General features: G+C 54.5%; 1 protein-coding gene across 1 annotated transcript in view; it reads left to right on the top strand.

Moving 5' to 3' along the window:
• Positions 1-2,592: 2,592 nt before the first annotated feature.
• Positions 2,593-15,499, top strand: part of IGDCC4 (immunoglobulin superfamily DCC subclass member 4) — a 39,068-nt gene continuing 26,161 nt past the window's right edge. Inside the window, exons 1-3 of the mRNA XM_020870823.2 lie at positions 2,593-2,748; positions 12,660-13,010; positions 13,666-13,807. Coding sequence (XP_020726482.2) covers positions 2,679-2,748; positions 12,660-13,010; positions 13,666-13,807 — 563 coding nt within the window. The 5' untranslated portion in view covers positions 2,593-2,678. The remainder of the gene's footprint in view (positions 2,749-12,659; positions 13,011-13,665; positions 13,808-15,499) is intronic.

Below are 15,499 nucleotides of genomic sequence, written 5' to 3'. Positions count from 1 at the left end.
AAAACAGAGGATGTTAGAGGGGCTTCCCAAGTGGGTCAGGGAATTTGCCTGCAATACAGGAGATGCAGGGCATGGAGATAAGATTCCTGGAGGAGGGCATGGCAACCCACTCCAGTATTCTTGTCTGGAGAATCCCATGAACAGAGGAGACTGGTGGGCTATAGTCTATAGGATCGCAAAGAGTAGGACACAACTGAAGCGACTTAGGACGTACAGAGCATGTTAGAAAAATGGGGGACACAGGCAGAGTGGGGGGACTTGTGAGGATATGAGATATGGGGGACAGGGCTCCAGCTGAGTAAAGGTCTAGGGGCTGGAGGGAGGGGACTGGCTTCGATCGAGTTACAGCAAGGAGGCTGGTGTGACTGGAGACGCTGTGAACTGGCGGACGGCATTGGAGGGGAGGTCAGAGAGGTAGAACAGTCTTCCAGGTCAGATAGGCTTTCCTATCATATGAAGGACTTCAGCTTTTGCTCTGAGCTAGGAGGCACCGGTGGGTTTTGAGCAGAGAATCGACATGATCTCATCCCCATTTTATTTTTATTATTTTTTCTCATCCCCATTTTAATAAGATCACTCTGGATGCTATACTGAGAAAAGACTGAAGGGGGACGAGGACAGAAACAAGTGAGAGGGCCAGTGTGACAATTTAGCGAGAGATGCTGATGCTTGATGCTTAGTTGAAGGTAGTAGCATGAAAGTGAAATGTGAAAGATGTGATAGTGAAGAGTCAAGGATGGCTCCAAGGCTTTTGACCTGAGCATCAGGAACGATGAAGCCACTAGGAACTGAGATGGGGAGACTGGGGGAGAAGCAGATTCAATAGGGAAGGTCAGAGCTCAGTTTTAGGCATGTTAAATTTGTTGCTGTTGTTGTTGTTTTAATCCTTGTGGTTTGCAGGGATCTTAGTCCCCCCCACCAGGGATTGGATCTGTGCTCCTGGCAATGAAAGCACAGAATCCTAACCACTAAACCACCAGGGAATTCCCTGGACACGTTAAAGGTGAGATGCGCATTGGCCAATGGAAATGTTGAGCAGGTAGCTGGATACACAAGTCTGAAGTTCAAGGAAGACGGTGCAGGCTGGGATATAAATGTAGGCATCTTCAGCATAAAGATTTAATTTACAGTTTTGATGACCAGATTAGATCACTAAGAGAAACAAGTAGGAGTGATGGGCTAAGTCAAATGCTGCTGATTGGCTTGGCAATGAATGAATAAATGCTAAATTCCACTGGACCTGCAAAGTGCTGCTCATTATTAAGGGTTAATTAGCAACAGATGGGTATGGTACATAATGGGTACAGAGATAAAATAGCTCTAAGTCATGGAGACAGAGGAGATGAAGAACCAGGGCATCCTGGTCTTAGAAATGACCGTAAATAGGTCATTCTGTCCGTACTTCACTCCCTACCCTAGCCTGACCATTGAATCCCTGGCTTTAGAGAAAGAAGTGTTTGGGATACTAAGACAACCAGTCTAGCTAGGACAGAAAGCACAGTTGAAATTGTGAGTGGGAAATGACCTTCTGGAGTCAGAAAACCAGAGTTCAGGTCTTGTATCTGCTACTCCCTGGCCTCATTTCCTTAGGCAAGTTACTTAACCTCTTCCAGCCTCAGTTTCCCTACATGTAAGATGAGAGCAATCAAACCTTCTTTGTCTCTTCCAGGGCCACAGAGAGGCCCAGGTATGGCAGTGCTTGCATGTTCATGGGTGCTAAGTCGCTTCAGTCCTGTCGGACTCTTGGTGACTCTATGGACTGCAGCCCACCAGGCTCCTCTGTCCATGGGATTCTCCAGGCAGGAAAACGAGTGGGCTGCCAGGCCCTCCTGCAGGGGATCTTCCTGACCTAGGGATTGAACCGGCATCTCTTGGACTGCAGGCAGATTCTTTACCCACTGAGCCACCTGGATAGCCTGTGGCAGTGCTTGGAGTAGGGTAAATGGCGTGCTGGGGCTGGTTATTCCAAGACCAAAAGAAGGAGGTCAACAGAAGCCATCAGTTTGTTATGGCAGTGGAAATGGAGATGAGGAGGGAACCGTCATGTCCCCAGAGGGTCGGTGGAGAAGCTAAGGAGGATTTAGGCCAGGACCTGGGCTGGAATGGACTGGCTCAAATGGCAAGATGGGGTTATTAGGACTGAAACCAAGGCCTTGAATCTACCTCCACTGAGCCTGGAACCCAGACGTTGGAGACCCTGAGACAGCGGCAGAGAAAAGAAATAGAGACATCGAGGCAGAAAGAGATCCCGAGACAGAGACGAAGAGACAAACAGACCCAGAAACCAACTGTCCAAAGCGGGGGGGGGCATGGCGACCCGGAGCCGGCTAGGCACACGCGCGCAGACCCCAGCAGGGCGGAGCACCCGCGAGGCGCAGGTCACAGCACGGGGCCAGGGTCCCTGGCGGGGCTCGACCGGCCGCGCTCGCCTGGCGCCCCCGCCTGGGCGGCTCGCCCAAGATGGCGATGGAGGGGCGGGCGAGGCAGCAGCAGCCCCGGCCCCCGCGCCGGCCCCCGCTCAGGCCCGGGCCCCCGAGGCCGCGCCCCCGCCCGCGGCGCCGCGCCTCCCCGGGCCACTGACGCCCGGCGCGCCCTCCCCCGGCGGCGGCGGTGGCGGCGGCGGCGGCGGCGGCCGAGGCGCGGGGAGGCGGCGGCGGCGGCAGCCCGGGCCCGGCCCCATGTCGCGGGGGGCCGCTGGCCGCGGCAGCGGGCTCATCGCGCTGACCTTCTGCCTGTTGACCGCGCGCGGTAAGGGCGGGCGCCCAGGCTGCGGCGGGAGCGCCTGCGGGGTGACTGTGCGCCCCGGCTGCGCGGGGCTGTGGGGCCGCCGCGCCCCAAGTCCCGAGCGAATGGGGACCGTGCGGCGCCGGCTGCGAGCCCTTGTGCCGGTGATGCCTGCGCTCCGGGGTCCGCGAGCCGCGGCGGGTGGCGTTCGCGGCGCGTACTTGTCCGTAGGGGGTGTGTGTGTCCTCGGTTTGCGGAGTCCGGAGTGAGTGTACGAGTGTGTGTGTGTGTGTGTGTGTGTGTGTGTTTGTGTGCGCGCGCGCGCTCGCGCAGAGGGTGGGGAGGGGGCTTCTGCCGGGCGCACAGGTCCGCAGTGCGTGGCCGATCGCTGCGTGGCATCGCTGGCAGTGGCTGCGGTGCCGGTGGTCTGTGCGGGGCGGGTACTGCCGTGTACGCGCGCGTCTCCGGGTTGCGAGTGTGAGAGAGGAGGGGTGTGTGTCTACACCTCCATTTGTGTGTTGAGATTGTGTGTAATTGTGTTCATGGCACTGAGCTAATATTTGGCCTTGGCTTTTGGGGAGTGTCCTTGCCCTTGGTGGGGGGACAGGAGTAGGAGATTCCGGATTGACTGGGGATAGTTGTGATAAAATACTCAACTTTGTCCAGTGGGTGTGGTCCCTGAGGCTGGTTGTGGGGGGGAGCGGGGGCCTGTGGCCTCCCCCCCAAACCCGAGGCCCGGAGTAGGCTGGGGGAGGGGGCAGGAACCAGTTGCTTTCGTGGACGAGTCCAGTACTCGCTGTCGGGATGGGACGCGTGTCACTTCTGCCCCAGGGACACATCTGAGGAGCGTTGACGAGGTCAGCAAGGCCTCCTCCAGCCCCCCCGCACAGTGCGCATTGGGGGTAGGTAACTCCAGAGTTGTCCTAGCTGGAGAAAGGGCTGGGGATGGGGTGACGAAGTCCCAAGTGTCTATGCTTAAGGGAGCCTTTTCCCACCCCGGCCCGCTCCCTCTCGGTCCTGTGTGCGTTTCGGGGGAGGCCCAGGGGGAAGGTGGTTGGGAGCGCTGGGGAGGGGGATGGGCCGCCCGCTTTGTTCCCTAGTCCTCGCCTTCCCTGCCGAGCGGGGAGCTGAGGATGTGTCCGGGGCTAGTCGGGGAGGGACTTGGCGGTGGGGGTGGGGAGGGGGATTTCTCTCCAGCTGCTGCGGCTTTCCAGAGAGACTCAGCCAGGCCACGTGGGAGGGAGGCAGGGATGGCGGAGGGGGGAAGGAGCCTCCGCCTGGCCCGCCCCGGCCCTTCTCCAGGAAACCCAAACAGCGGGTGGGAAAGTATCGGGAACTACTTGGACCCCCTCGCTCCCTACAAAGACACGCCCCTCTTCAGACCCGATTGCGGACCCGGCAGGGGGCCGCCTGGGGGCGGGGTCCCGGCCTCCGGGCCGGGGTAGTGGGGGGTCTGGGGTTGTCAGGTGGGGGGCGGGGAAGTGCCAGAGAGGCGGCTGTGCTTCTGGAGGCCAAGGGATTAACGGAGAGTTGTGCCCACCCTCCTCTCGGAGCTCCGGACCGGGGTCGGGATCATCCAGCCAAGCGGAGTCAGGGCTGGGAACTGCACTCGATCGAGCATTATGCAGTAGCGGTGGGGCCTCCCGCCGGGGGCTCGGCTTGCCTGGGAGACCTGGCCTCTCCGGGCTCCGGGTGCACAGGGCCGAGCTGGGGCTCCCTTGGCAGCGGTGTGCTTGGCTGAAGCTGCGGCGCTGCCGGTTCTCAGTGCTAAATCCTTTGAGTGTGCAAATCTTCTCAGTCCTGGGAACACTCCCCAGGCTAGAGTTCGGACTAGCCAGCCCCACCTGGATGGAGGTCATTTATTCATTCATTCAACAAATATTTACTGAGTACTCGTTTTGGCTAGCATGTGACCGGTGCCTGGATATAGTAAATAAGGAGGAGACTGACAGGCTTCCTTCAGGAAGTAGTGAATACTAGAGCTCTGTGCAGAGGGTCAGTTAGCACGGCAGGAGAGCGATGGTGGGGAGAGTTTTGCAGAGAGAACTGCACGTGCAAACGCTCAGAAGTGACTTTCTTTAGACCATCGAATGAAGCTAAATTTGGCTGGAGTTTAGAGTGCAAGGCATGAGGGTGGGGCAGGTTAGGGAGGAATGGGCCAGGGGCCACAGAGTGTCAAAAAGAGAAGGCTGAAAATGGAGCTGGATCCAACTCATGAAGGGGCTTATAAGCCCCACCAAGGTTTCTGGCCTGAGAGCCCAAATGAGTCCTTGGGGTTTTGTTTGTTTGTTTTTCTTCTTAAATATTTACTTGTTTTTGGACGCTCTGGGTCTTCGTCGCTGCTTGTGGGCTTTCTCTAGTTCCGGAGGTTGGGGGCTCTTCTCTAGCTGTTGTGTGTGGGCTTCTCACTGCCAGGGCTTCTCTTGTTGTGGAGCATGTGGGCTCTTCTCTTGGCATGTGGGCTCTTTCTGAACCAGGGATGGAACTGGTGTCCCCTGCATTGCAGGGCGGATTCTTAACCACCTGAGCATCAGGGAAACCCTGGAGGGTTTTGAGATCTGTTTTGCATCAACTCACTCCAACCGAGGTAGAGAATGATTGCATGGGTTGGAGGCAGGAAGCTGCAACTTCTTGGGAGGCTGTGGTAGTAATCCAGAAGAGAGTGGCAGTTGGAATGGCCAAGTAGCTGGATTCTAGAGATATTTAGGAAGTAGAATTAGCATGATAGTTTGAGGGAGTTTGTAGAGAGTGAGGGAGGGAGAAGTAAAAAATTACAGTAGACACTTAAGCCACCTTGACATGTCAGAGTCAAGAGTGTGACAGCACACTTCTCGTCAGGGGTTGGGAACTGGGGAGATGTTGATGTGAATGGGATCCTATCTGGGAGTGGTGGTGGGATGGCCAGTGCTCTATTTTCACCACAAGCGAGAAGTGGGGCTCTCTCTTACACCCAAGCAGAATTTAGGGGGTGGCGATGCAAGCGGTCAGTAGAAGAAGGGCTGTAAAAATAGGTGAGCTGCTTTCTTCTCACCAGGAAACTCCCACCTCCCATCCTTTTCTCAGCCCAGAGGCTCGGAGGCCAACCTCAGTCAGTTGGAGTGTTGGGGTGGCCCTTTCTGACCTTATCTTGGGGGTTAGGAACTAGGTCAAACACAGTCTCTAATTTTTTTCAAGATTTTTTTATTTTGATGTGGACCATTTTTGAAAAATGTCTTTATTGAGTTTATTACAGTATTGTTTCTGGTCTGTGTTTTGGCTTTTTGGCCAAGAGGCATGTGGAATCTTAGCTCCCATACCACTGACATTGGAACAGGACATACTAACCACTGGACTGCCAGCAAGTCCTAAACATAAGCTCTATTAATAGTGAATCTAAACAATCCAGTTAAACCTTCATTGATCTTGTATGTATTTTCATGGCTCAGTTAATCATAAGTTTCAAGTTGATTAATCTCACAATGAGTCTTTAAAGGGCAGCACTAAGGAGAACTTAGAAATAATTTTAGCATGAACTCATTTTGCAGATGAGAAAACTGAATGACTTCCCAGTTACATGGAGACTGAACTGGGGCCATAACCAATCTCCTGGCTACTGGAGTAGCCATACCTTCCCGGGGTTCAGTACACATTAACCCCAGTTCAGTCTCTCTTCACCCCTCCCCCTCACATGAGAAGTTATCAGCAACTTGGGGCTTAGCCCCCCTCACTTCGTGTGTCTGGGCCTGGGCCCTGGAATCCACTCTTCCCCACCCACCCCCACCCACTGCCTCCTGTTCTGCCTCCACTCTTTCTGAGGTGCAGGAACCAGACTTGACACAGAATTCCAGATGCAGAACAGATGTTATTGCCAAGCAGGCCTAGGGGCTCCCAGCTCCCCGGGTCACAGGGGAAGAAGAGAAAGAGTGGCTCTGATTGGGAGGACCCCAGCCCCAGCCTGGTCAGAGATGGGGGATGGCAGCTGGGGGGAGAGAAGAAAACCAGAGAGAGGATGATCTGGGCCTGACATGCAAAGAAATGGAATCCGTGTGCTTGGGGCTGGCTGGGCTGCCAGCTATTACTGCCTCACTGCTGAGGCATCTTCTGGATTTGAGGGGCTGTGGGGTCCCTGGGGTTGGGAAGCAGAGGCTCAGGAAGCCATCTCTCAGGTACAAACCTGAACACACAAGCTGGTGCAGAGTCAAGACTTCTGGAAGGCTCCATAAGGGGCTCACTTACCTTGCACATGCTTGGAGCTCTGGCAAATGAATGGAGCGTGAGAGAGACAAAGGTGGGCACACAGGAAGGTATTTTTATTTATTTGTTTTTATTTTTTTAATTTAATTTTTTTTTAAGGAAGGTATTTTAATCAGACCTTCCATATAGCAGCAGAGGTGAGGTAATGAGCTCCCCAGTCCTGGTAATGTTTAAGTACAAAATTTCTTTGAATGTGAGTTTGCTGTTCTGTCTTAGGGCTTATTTTTTTTTTTTAGGCTGCACCTGACAGCTTGCACGATCTTAGTCTTTAGTTCCTTGATCGGGGATGAAACTCTGGCCCAGGGCAGTGAAAGCACAGAGTCTAATCACTGGACCGCCAGGGAATTCCCTGCCTTGGTGCGTTTTCAGCGTTTGTTGGTTATCTCATAGGTGCCGCATACTATGCTAGGCATTTTCCCACACGTATTATTCACATCATCCCCAGCCCTGAAGGGAGTTCCTGTAATTTTTCCCGATAAGGAAATGGATGTTTGGAAAAGCGCAAGAGGCTCTGTATCTTGTCCTTTTGAGTGTGTCTCCGCATGTCCTCTCGTCTGTTCGAGGACTATTTATTGAGCTCCTGCTGTGTGCCAGACAGTGTTTTAGGTCCTAGGGAACGCTGACCAGGACGATAATCTCAAACTTGTTGCCCTGCTGGGGTGATAGGCGAGTCAGGAATCTACCATGCTAACTGCAGTGGCCCAGGTACCCAGGGTCCTACGGGGCAGAAAAAGGAGCGGCGTGGAGTCAGACCCCAGGCGGGCACAGCTACTGGCGGAGAGGAGCAGCGGTGCTTTCAGAGAACAGGAAGTGGTTTGGCCTGGCGGGGACTCGCTGTGACAGGAAACAGGAGGTAGGCAAGTCAAGCTGAGTGTGGCTTTGCTGTCAAGCCTGCTGGGGCTGAGCCTGGCTCCGCAGGATCACAGATGAAGGGAGCGCTGCCTTCCTCGTGTCCCAGGCAACCGTCCCAAGCTCTCCTTCCAGCTGTTGTGGGAGGGGCTGAGCATGTGGTATGGGAGGTGGGGGAGTGGGGAAGGAGGTTTCTGGAAGAAACTGACTTGTGTCTCCTGGGAAAGAGTGGCGATGGTGTCGTGGAGAATTGCCCTTGTAGACTGAAAACAAGTTATAAATCTGCTGGGCCTTGAAATTCAAAAATGACAAGGCATTGATGTTTGTGGCAAGGTCTTGCCTTCACAAAGGCGGCATCTCAGCTTTGTCCCCCTTCATCCCCCCACGCCCCCCATCCTCTTTTCTGAGAGTCCACTGGAGAACGGAACTCTGGCCTATGCCAGGCCCCCACAGATCCTGCAGAAGAGCGCAGAGCTGGCCCCAGGGCTCAGCAGCGAATCTCCTTTCTGTCTGGGTCCTAATTGGCCTCATAAAATCTAATTTATCCTGCAAGCGGGTAAAATAATGCCAGAAAAAGGAGACTGAGAGATGGTTCTGGGGCTTCTGAGCAGAGAAGCTCTGTGTCTCCAGCAGGGTCCCCCCTCCCCACCCGGGAGAGTGAGGAGAAGGGCTTGTGGGAGACGGAGACCCCCTTGAGGCAGAAAGCTGGCCACAGTAAGTGGTCACTTTGCCCGCCCTGGCCTGAGAGGGAGGGCTGAGAAGTGCTCGTGGGAGGGGCTGGGGGTGGTGGGAGAGGGGGGGCCGTGAAACCACTGGGCAAACACTCTCCAGAGCATTACTTATGCAGAAAGATTTGGTGGTGTAGGAGCCACATTTACATGAAAGCAAACACTACCGTGTAACAATAGCATGCAAAACAGGCCAGAGGTTTCAAAATAAAAGGACTTCAGGTGGTCGGCAAGCCTCCTGAGTCTGTTCTCCTCCACTGCTGGGAGAGTTTTGGTGAAAACGAGAACAGTTTAAAACTAGGGAAACAGAACCTGAAAGGAGGAAAACCGACCCAAGGTCATACAACACACGATGCACCTAGACTCTGACTCTCGGCCAAGGCTGGTCCCACCACATCCCGTGGTCCGTCTTAGGCAAGAGGAAGGATGGGTAAGGGACCTCTGAGTGGCTCCATGCTGTGAGACCCAGGAAAAACCTTCCTTGTGGGGGACAGGGGCAGCTTCATGGAAGGATGTGGCACCTGAGCTGAGCCCCTAAGGATGCATATGTCCTGGGCACAGAAGTTGGGCTGGGCCCTGAGGCAGAGAGAATCTTCTCTTATTCGGGAGCAGCTCTCTCCTTGATGCTGGGTTCACCCCTGGGATGTCCAAGAAGGATAATTTCCCCAGATTATCTCCCAGAGAGGCGAGATCCTCTCCTGTTGGGCCTCAGTTTCCCCGTCTATAAAATGAGCAGTCTTGGGCTCTGCACACATTTCCGTTAATGTGAGCTGACCTGGACTCCTGGCACAGCCCCATACCCCCCGGGGACCCTGAGTTCTCCCCACATCTACATCCCCATTGGTTTCCCCTGCCGCCTGGCCTTGCTGGGTGCTGAGCTCCTCTGAGGTGGGGCAGCCAGACATCTGCTGATCCATGAATATTCAGGAAGGAATTGGAGCCTTCTCTGGGCTCCCCAGCCAGCCACAGCCCCTCTGGCCGCCATCCTGCCCGCCGGAGCCCAGGCTGCTGACAGACCCAGCAGCTGCTCGGGGCCCCAACTGTTCACATTGTTTGTTCACCACGGCGGGGGATTTTCCAAGCCTCTGACATGCTTTGGGGGGCAGGGAGGCTGGGCTGCTGGAGGGCTCAGGGATTCGAGTCATGTGGGGCTTTTCTCCCCTGAAACTCAAACCGACTGCTCGGTGGCGGCTGGAATGGAAGCCGCTGGGCTGAGAGCCCAGGCTGGCCTTGCCCCCACCGCGTTTGCATCAGAATCTAGGGCCTCAGATGGACAAGGGACTGGATGTTGAGAATAGTGATTTGCATTTGTACATCCCCTTCCAGTTTATGAAGTCAAAGTATTAGTCGTTCAGCCATGTCCAACTCTTTGCAACCCCATGGACTGTAGCCCACCAGGCTCCTCTGTCCCTGGAATTCTCCAGGCAAGAATACTGGAGTGGGCTGCCATTCCCTTCCCCAGGGGATCTTCCCACCCCAGGGATCGAACCTGGGTTTCCTGCATTGCATCTGAGCCACCAGTGAGATCTCCAGTTTATGAAGTGCCTCTAAAGAATGAGTTCCCATTCCTTGATCGATGCCTGTTAGGCTTTGCACTGGCGCCCTGCCCTCCATCATCTGGTTTAATCCTCACAGGCTCCATAGTATCACCTTCATTTTACAGATGTGGAAACTGAGGCCCAGAGAGGTGAAGTGGCTTGTCACATAGCTGATAGGTGGAACAGCATGATTGGAACCTTGATCTTCTGCCCCAGAATCAGGTGTTCTGTGTGGCTTCCTTCCCTAGTTTGGCTGGAAACAAGGTGAGGGCAAGTGCTGCCTTCTCCTGGCTGTACCCCTAGAACTGCTGAAGCCAGTTGTGTAGTTGAAGGTGCCTTTGAGAAAGGCAGAGAGGCCCGTTCAGACCCCCTCTGTCTGTCTGTCTTCCCACTGCGGTGTCCTGGCTCCTGCCCTGGCCTCTGTATCTCAACCTGTCAGGACTCCTCCCTCAGTCTTGATCCTATTCAGGGCTTTAAGTGTTGGCATATATGTGTCTAGGTGTTGATGAGTGTAGCAGAGATTCGGGTGCACCTGTTTAGGTGTGGAAGGTATCCATAGTTTTTTGTGTGCGTCTAGATGATCCAGGCTTCCCAGATGGCTCAATGAGTAAAGAATCCGCCTACAATGCAGGAGATACAGAAGACACAGGTTCGATCCCCGGGTCGAGAAGATGCCCTGGAGGAGGTCTTGGCAACCCACTTCAGTGTTCTTGTCTGAAAACTTCCAGGGACACGGGAGCCTGGTGGGCTATAGTCCATGGGGTCACAAGGAGTCGGACACGACCGAAGTCGTGTGTGTGCTGAAGCACAGCACAGCTAGATGATTCTCTACGTCAGTTTAGGGATGGGTGTGTCCGGTTCACTGAATAATCCTGCCGTGGTAGAATCTCAGCCATCACCTGCTACGTTTGAGTAAACAAGAGCGGGGGTGGGGGCAAGAAACTCCCAAGGCCACACAGCTAGACTGTGACAGGTCCAGGTCTAGAACTGAGGGTCACCTGTGTGCTTCACCGTTGTGCTTTCTGCATGCCCCTGACGGGGCTCTGTCAGCCCTGGCCTGCCTGGTAATGAGTATGGTCCTCACCTCTGTCCCTGACTCACTCTCAGACACACCATGGTGCCTTTAAGCAAGGTGTCAGGCCAGAGGATACAAGGGGACCTTCAGCCTTGGAGCATCTATGGGACAAGGAGGCAGCAGGCCAACCTTGTGGGAGATACAATGGGGAGAACCAACCATTTGCCTGTGAATAATGGTTACTGGCCTGGCTGAGATGTTGCTTAAAATGATAAACATTGGCATTTGGGTGTTTTTGCCTTGACCCAGGATGGCATTCCCTGCCTCTGTTGTCCTCCTGCTTCACCTCCTGCTCCCTTCCTCCACTGTCCACCTTTGCGGCCAGTGTGGTGTTGGAGCTGCGGGCTCTTCCGGGGCATCTGCAGAGGGTCGGGGGCCTGGGTTCTGTGCTGGCTCACTGTGCGGTTCTGGAGGAATCAGCTGCAGGGAGGAGAGCTTAACTCTTGCAGTCGCTGCAGCAGAAGTGGGTTGGACAATCATGCTTGAGGCGATCTGCAGGACTCCAGGCGAGGGAATGACATTCCTGGGCCAGGTCAGCCACTGTGCCGCTCTCCCTTACCACACAGCATCTCACTGACCGCTCACGGCAGCCTTTTGAAGAACGAATGACTGTGTCTTTTGAAATTGAGAGGCAATTCACATGCCACAAAATTCACCATTTAAAGGGTACAAATCAGTGGGTTAAGTTTATTCACAAGGTTGTGCAACCAACACCACTATCTAATTCTAGAAACATTTTCAGCACCCAAAAAAGAAACCTTAGATCCCTTAGCCATCTCTCTTCATTCTTCACTCTCCCCAGTCCCTGGCAACCATGAATTTATGGTCTTGTCTCTATGGATGTGCCTATTCTGGACATTTCATAGAAATGAGATCACATTATACAATATGTGGCGTTTCATAACTGGCTTCTTTGACTTTGCATAAAGTTTTCAAGGTTTATTCCCTCTGAGGCAAATGTCAGTACTTCATTTCTTTTGGTAGCTGAGTAATAAATTGATCCATTCATCAAGTGATTGGGCTTCCCAGGTAGTGCTAGAGGTAAAGAATCCGCCTGCCAGTGCAGGAGGCATGAGACTCAGGTTTGATCCCTGGGTTGGGGAGATCCCCCTGGAGGAGGGCATGGCAACCCATCCCAGTGTTCTTGCCTGGAGAATCCCCATGGACAGAGGAATCTGGTGGGCCATAGGGTCTCACAGAGTTGAACACGACTGAAGCGACTTAGCACGCACGCACACACAGGTGATTGGGCATTTGAGTTGCGTCTACTTTTTGCTAAGAACTGTGTTATTTTGTGGATGAGGCAGTTGAGTGGGGCTGAAGGGCGGGCACGACGGGCACGAAGCGCAGCTGTTGGCCCAAGATCATAGTCAGAGGCAGAGCTGGGGTCCAAACATGAGCCCTCTTTCTCCGAGGTTTGTCCCCAACCCTGGTGCGTGTGACTCAGGAGCTGGAGGCTGTGGGATGTAGAAGGACACGCTCTGATGGCCCTGGTGTCCCTCCTCTATGCAGGGGAGCAGCCTTTGCCCCAGGAGACGACCGTGTCGCTGAGCTGTGGAGCAGGGCCGCTGCAAGTAATCCTGGGCCCAGAGCAAGCCCTAGTGCTGGACTGCAGTCTGGGCGCGGCTGCCACCGGACCCCCCACCAGCGTCACGTGGAGCAAGGATGGAGGCACCCTCCCTGAGCACGAGCACCTTCGCCTGCTACCCAATGGCTCCCTATGGCTGTCCCAGCTGCCGACAGTAGATGGCGCTGACGAGGCAGACCCTGGGGCTTCGGAGGTCATTGAGGGCAGCTATTCCTGCCTGGCCCGTGGCCCCCTCGGGGTGATGGCCAGCCAGGCTGCAGTGGTCAAGCTCGCCAGTAAGTGCTACATCTGGGGCTGAGCTGAGACCCACACGACGTGGGGTGTGGGAACTGGGATCCGCCACTAGTTACTTGCACAAAGGCTTGTCTCTGAGCCACGCCCGCTTTCCCTGCCTCCTGCCCTGCTCAGCGGGTCCCTTCCTGCTATTATCTGTCTCACCGTTCAATAGTCTCACTTCTTCCCCACTCTTCTGCTGCTCCTCTTTTTCCTTCCCTGTGACTTTGAGAGTCTAGACTTGTGCTTTCCTCCAGGAAGCCCACCAGAGAGGCTTGTAAGAGTGTCAGGCTCACAAGGTGCTCCCCAGGCCCATAGCAGGCGGAGTGTGTGGAGCCGAGCTGCATTGCCCAGCCACCCCTTGCGGGTCGGGGGGGGACGGTTTAGGAGGCATAGATCACCATGAGATAATTTTGAGGCCAGAGGAGACACTGTTGTCTGACATAAGGAAGGCCGGGGGGCTCCTCTGACCAGTCATCGCCACTTATCCTCGGACTGCCTGTCTCCGTCGGGCTGAATTTTCTCTGCCCGGGTTTCTGTCGCCCTGGGCCCCTCTGTGTCCGTGTGCGTGTGTACATTTCACCGTCCGTGCTCGCCGTGGCCTGCTTTCTCGCGTCCCTCTCCTGTCGCTGTGTTTCTCACTGTCCTCACCCCCAGCCCTCGCAGGCTTCTCCCTGCACCCAGAGTCGCAGACTGTGGAGGAGAACGGGACCGCTCGTTTCCAGTGCCAAATCGAAGGACTGCCAGCACCCGTCATCACGTGGGAGAAGGACCAGGTGACGCTGCCTGAGGAGCCTCGGTGAGTGTCCCGTAGGGGAGTGGGGAGTGGGTCCCAGAGGGCAGGTAGGTTGGGCTCTGGGACGTTCTTGGAAACTGGGGTCCTCAGAGTCAAGGTGGCTGCATTGGCCCAAACTGACTTAGGAGCCAGCCACCACCGGATGCTCAGCTCATTTCTGGTCCCAAAGAGAAATCGGGCCAGAGGTGTTTGCTCCCTAGGAGAAATGCCACCTACCAAGCTATGGGGCTTGGGTAAAGAGCAGTGATCAAGTACCTCAAGCATATGTAGCCCAACCACTTGTTTTATCGAGGCGGAGACCAAGGGCCAGAGAGGAGCTGTGTTTTATCCAAGGCCACACAGTGAGGCATTGGCTGGATGTTGTTGTTTGCTCAGGGCCAGGAGGCTGCTGGGAGAGTTTCCTTTTGTAGGTTCCTCTGAAGTTTCCACCCTAGATACATAACTTCTCTTCTTCCCTCAGTTCCATCCAGTGGGGTGCAACATCTGATAACTGGATTGTGGGGGTCTTTTCTGTTTCACCCTCCTCTCTTCCCATAAAAGCAGTGGAGCAATCCCAGGGAATGGTGTCTAGGGCAGAGGAGAAGCAGAGGCTAGACCCAGGGCCTGATTGCTCCTGTGGCTTCCTGGGAAGGCCCAGACGTACAGCCTGTCCAGAAGGCATGAGGCTCGTTTGCATCCCTGGTCTTGGAATTGGTCTCATGACTTGGCTGCCACCCCATAGATTCTTTTTTAATTGATGCACTGGGTCTCTGTTGCTGCGCGTGGGCTTTCTCTATTTGCGATGAGCCGGGGCTGCTGTCTGGTTGCGGCACGTGGGTTTCTTATTTCGGAGGCTTCTTTTGTGGCTGAGGGCATGGGCTTTTTAGCACCCTGGTTACAGCAGTTGCAGTTTCCAGGTTCAGTAGTGGCAGCACATGAGGTTAGTTGCTCTGAGGCGTGTGGAATTTTCCCGGACCAGGGATCAAACCTGTATCCTCTGCGTTGGCAGGTGGATTCTTAACCACTGTCCCACCGGGGAAGTCCCACCCCAGGGATTCTTACGTTTTGGAAAGGTTTCTCCAAAGGCCTTTCCCAGCCGCCCTGCCCTCCTTTCCATGCATCTCTCTGGCTGTAGTTACCAGCCCACTCTCTCCTCTCCCAGTTGAGGTGAGATTCCTCAGGTTCAGAAATAACTGGTTTCCAGATCTCTCCGCCCTGGAACTAACCTGTCTTCAGAGTATTGAGTTGGCCCAGCTCCTCTGACTTTTGCCCATGTCTCAGTAGGGGTGAAAGTGTGAGAGAAACTTCTAGATAGAAAAGCCACAGGCCACATCTCTGCAACAGTTGGAAGGGAGGAAGAAGGGTGAGAAGTCAAGATGTAAGTGATCCTGTGATTCTGGTGATCAGTCAGCCCCACTGGTCCAATGGGTTGGACTAGATCGTGGTTTCCAAAGTGAGATTCTTTTAGAATATTAGTCCCTAAAGATGATTCTTGGGGGGAAAAAAAAAGTATTCCATGGTCAAATAAGACCAGGAAAGTGCCTCTTAATATCCCTCTTGGAGCTGACAAGTCCCCTGAGAAGCCCGGTGCTGAGAAACCTGTTTAACTTGTTTAACCACCTCTTAGAGTCATTTGCTCAATGGTGTCAGTGGCTGAGTTGTGTCCAACTCTTTGCGACTCTTTGCGAATCCATGGACTGTAGCCTGCCAGGTTCC

Source organism: Odocoileus virginianus, chromosome 6, assembly GCF_023699985.2.
Source record: "Odocoileus virginianus isolate 20LAN1187 ecotype Illinois chromosome 6, Ovbor_1.2, whole genome shotgun sequence".
NCBI classification, from domain to species: domain Eukaryota; kingdom Metazoa; phylum Chordata; class Mammalia; order Artiodactyla; family Cervidae; genus Odocoileus; species Odocoileus virginianus.
This window is presented reverse-complemented; position numbering and strand designations above follow the sequence as displayed.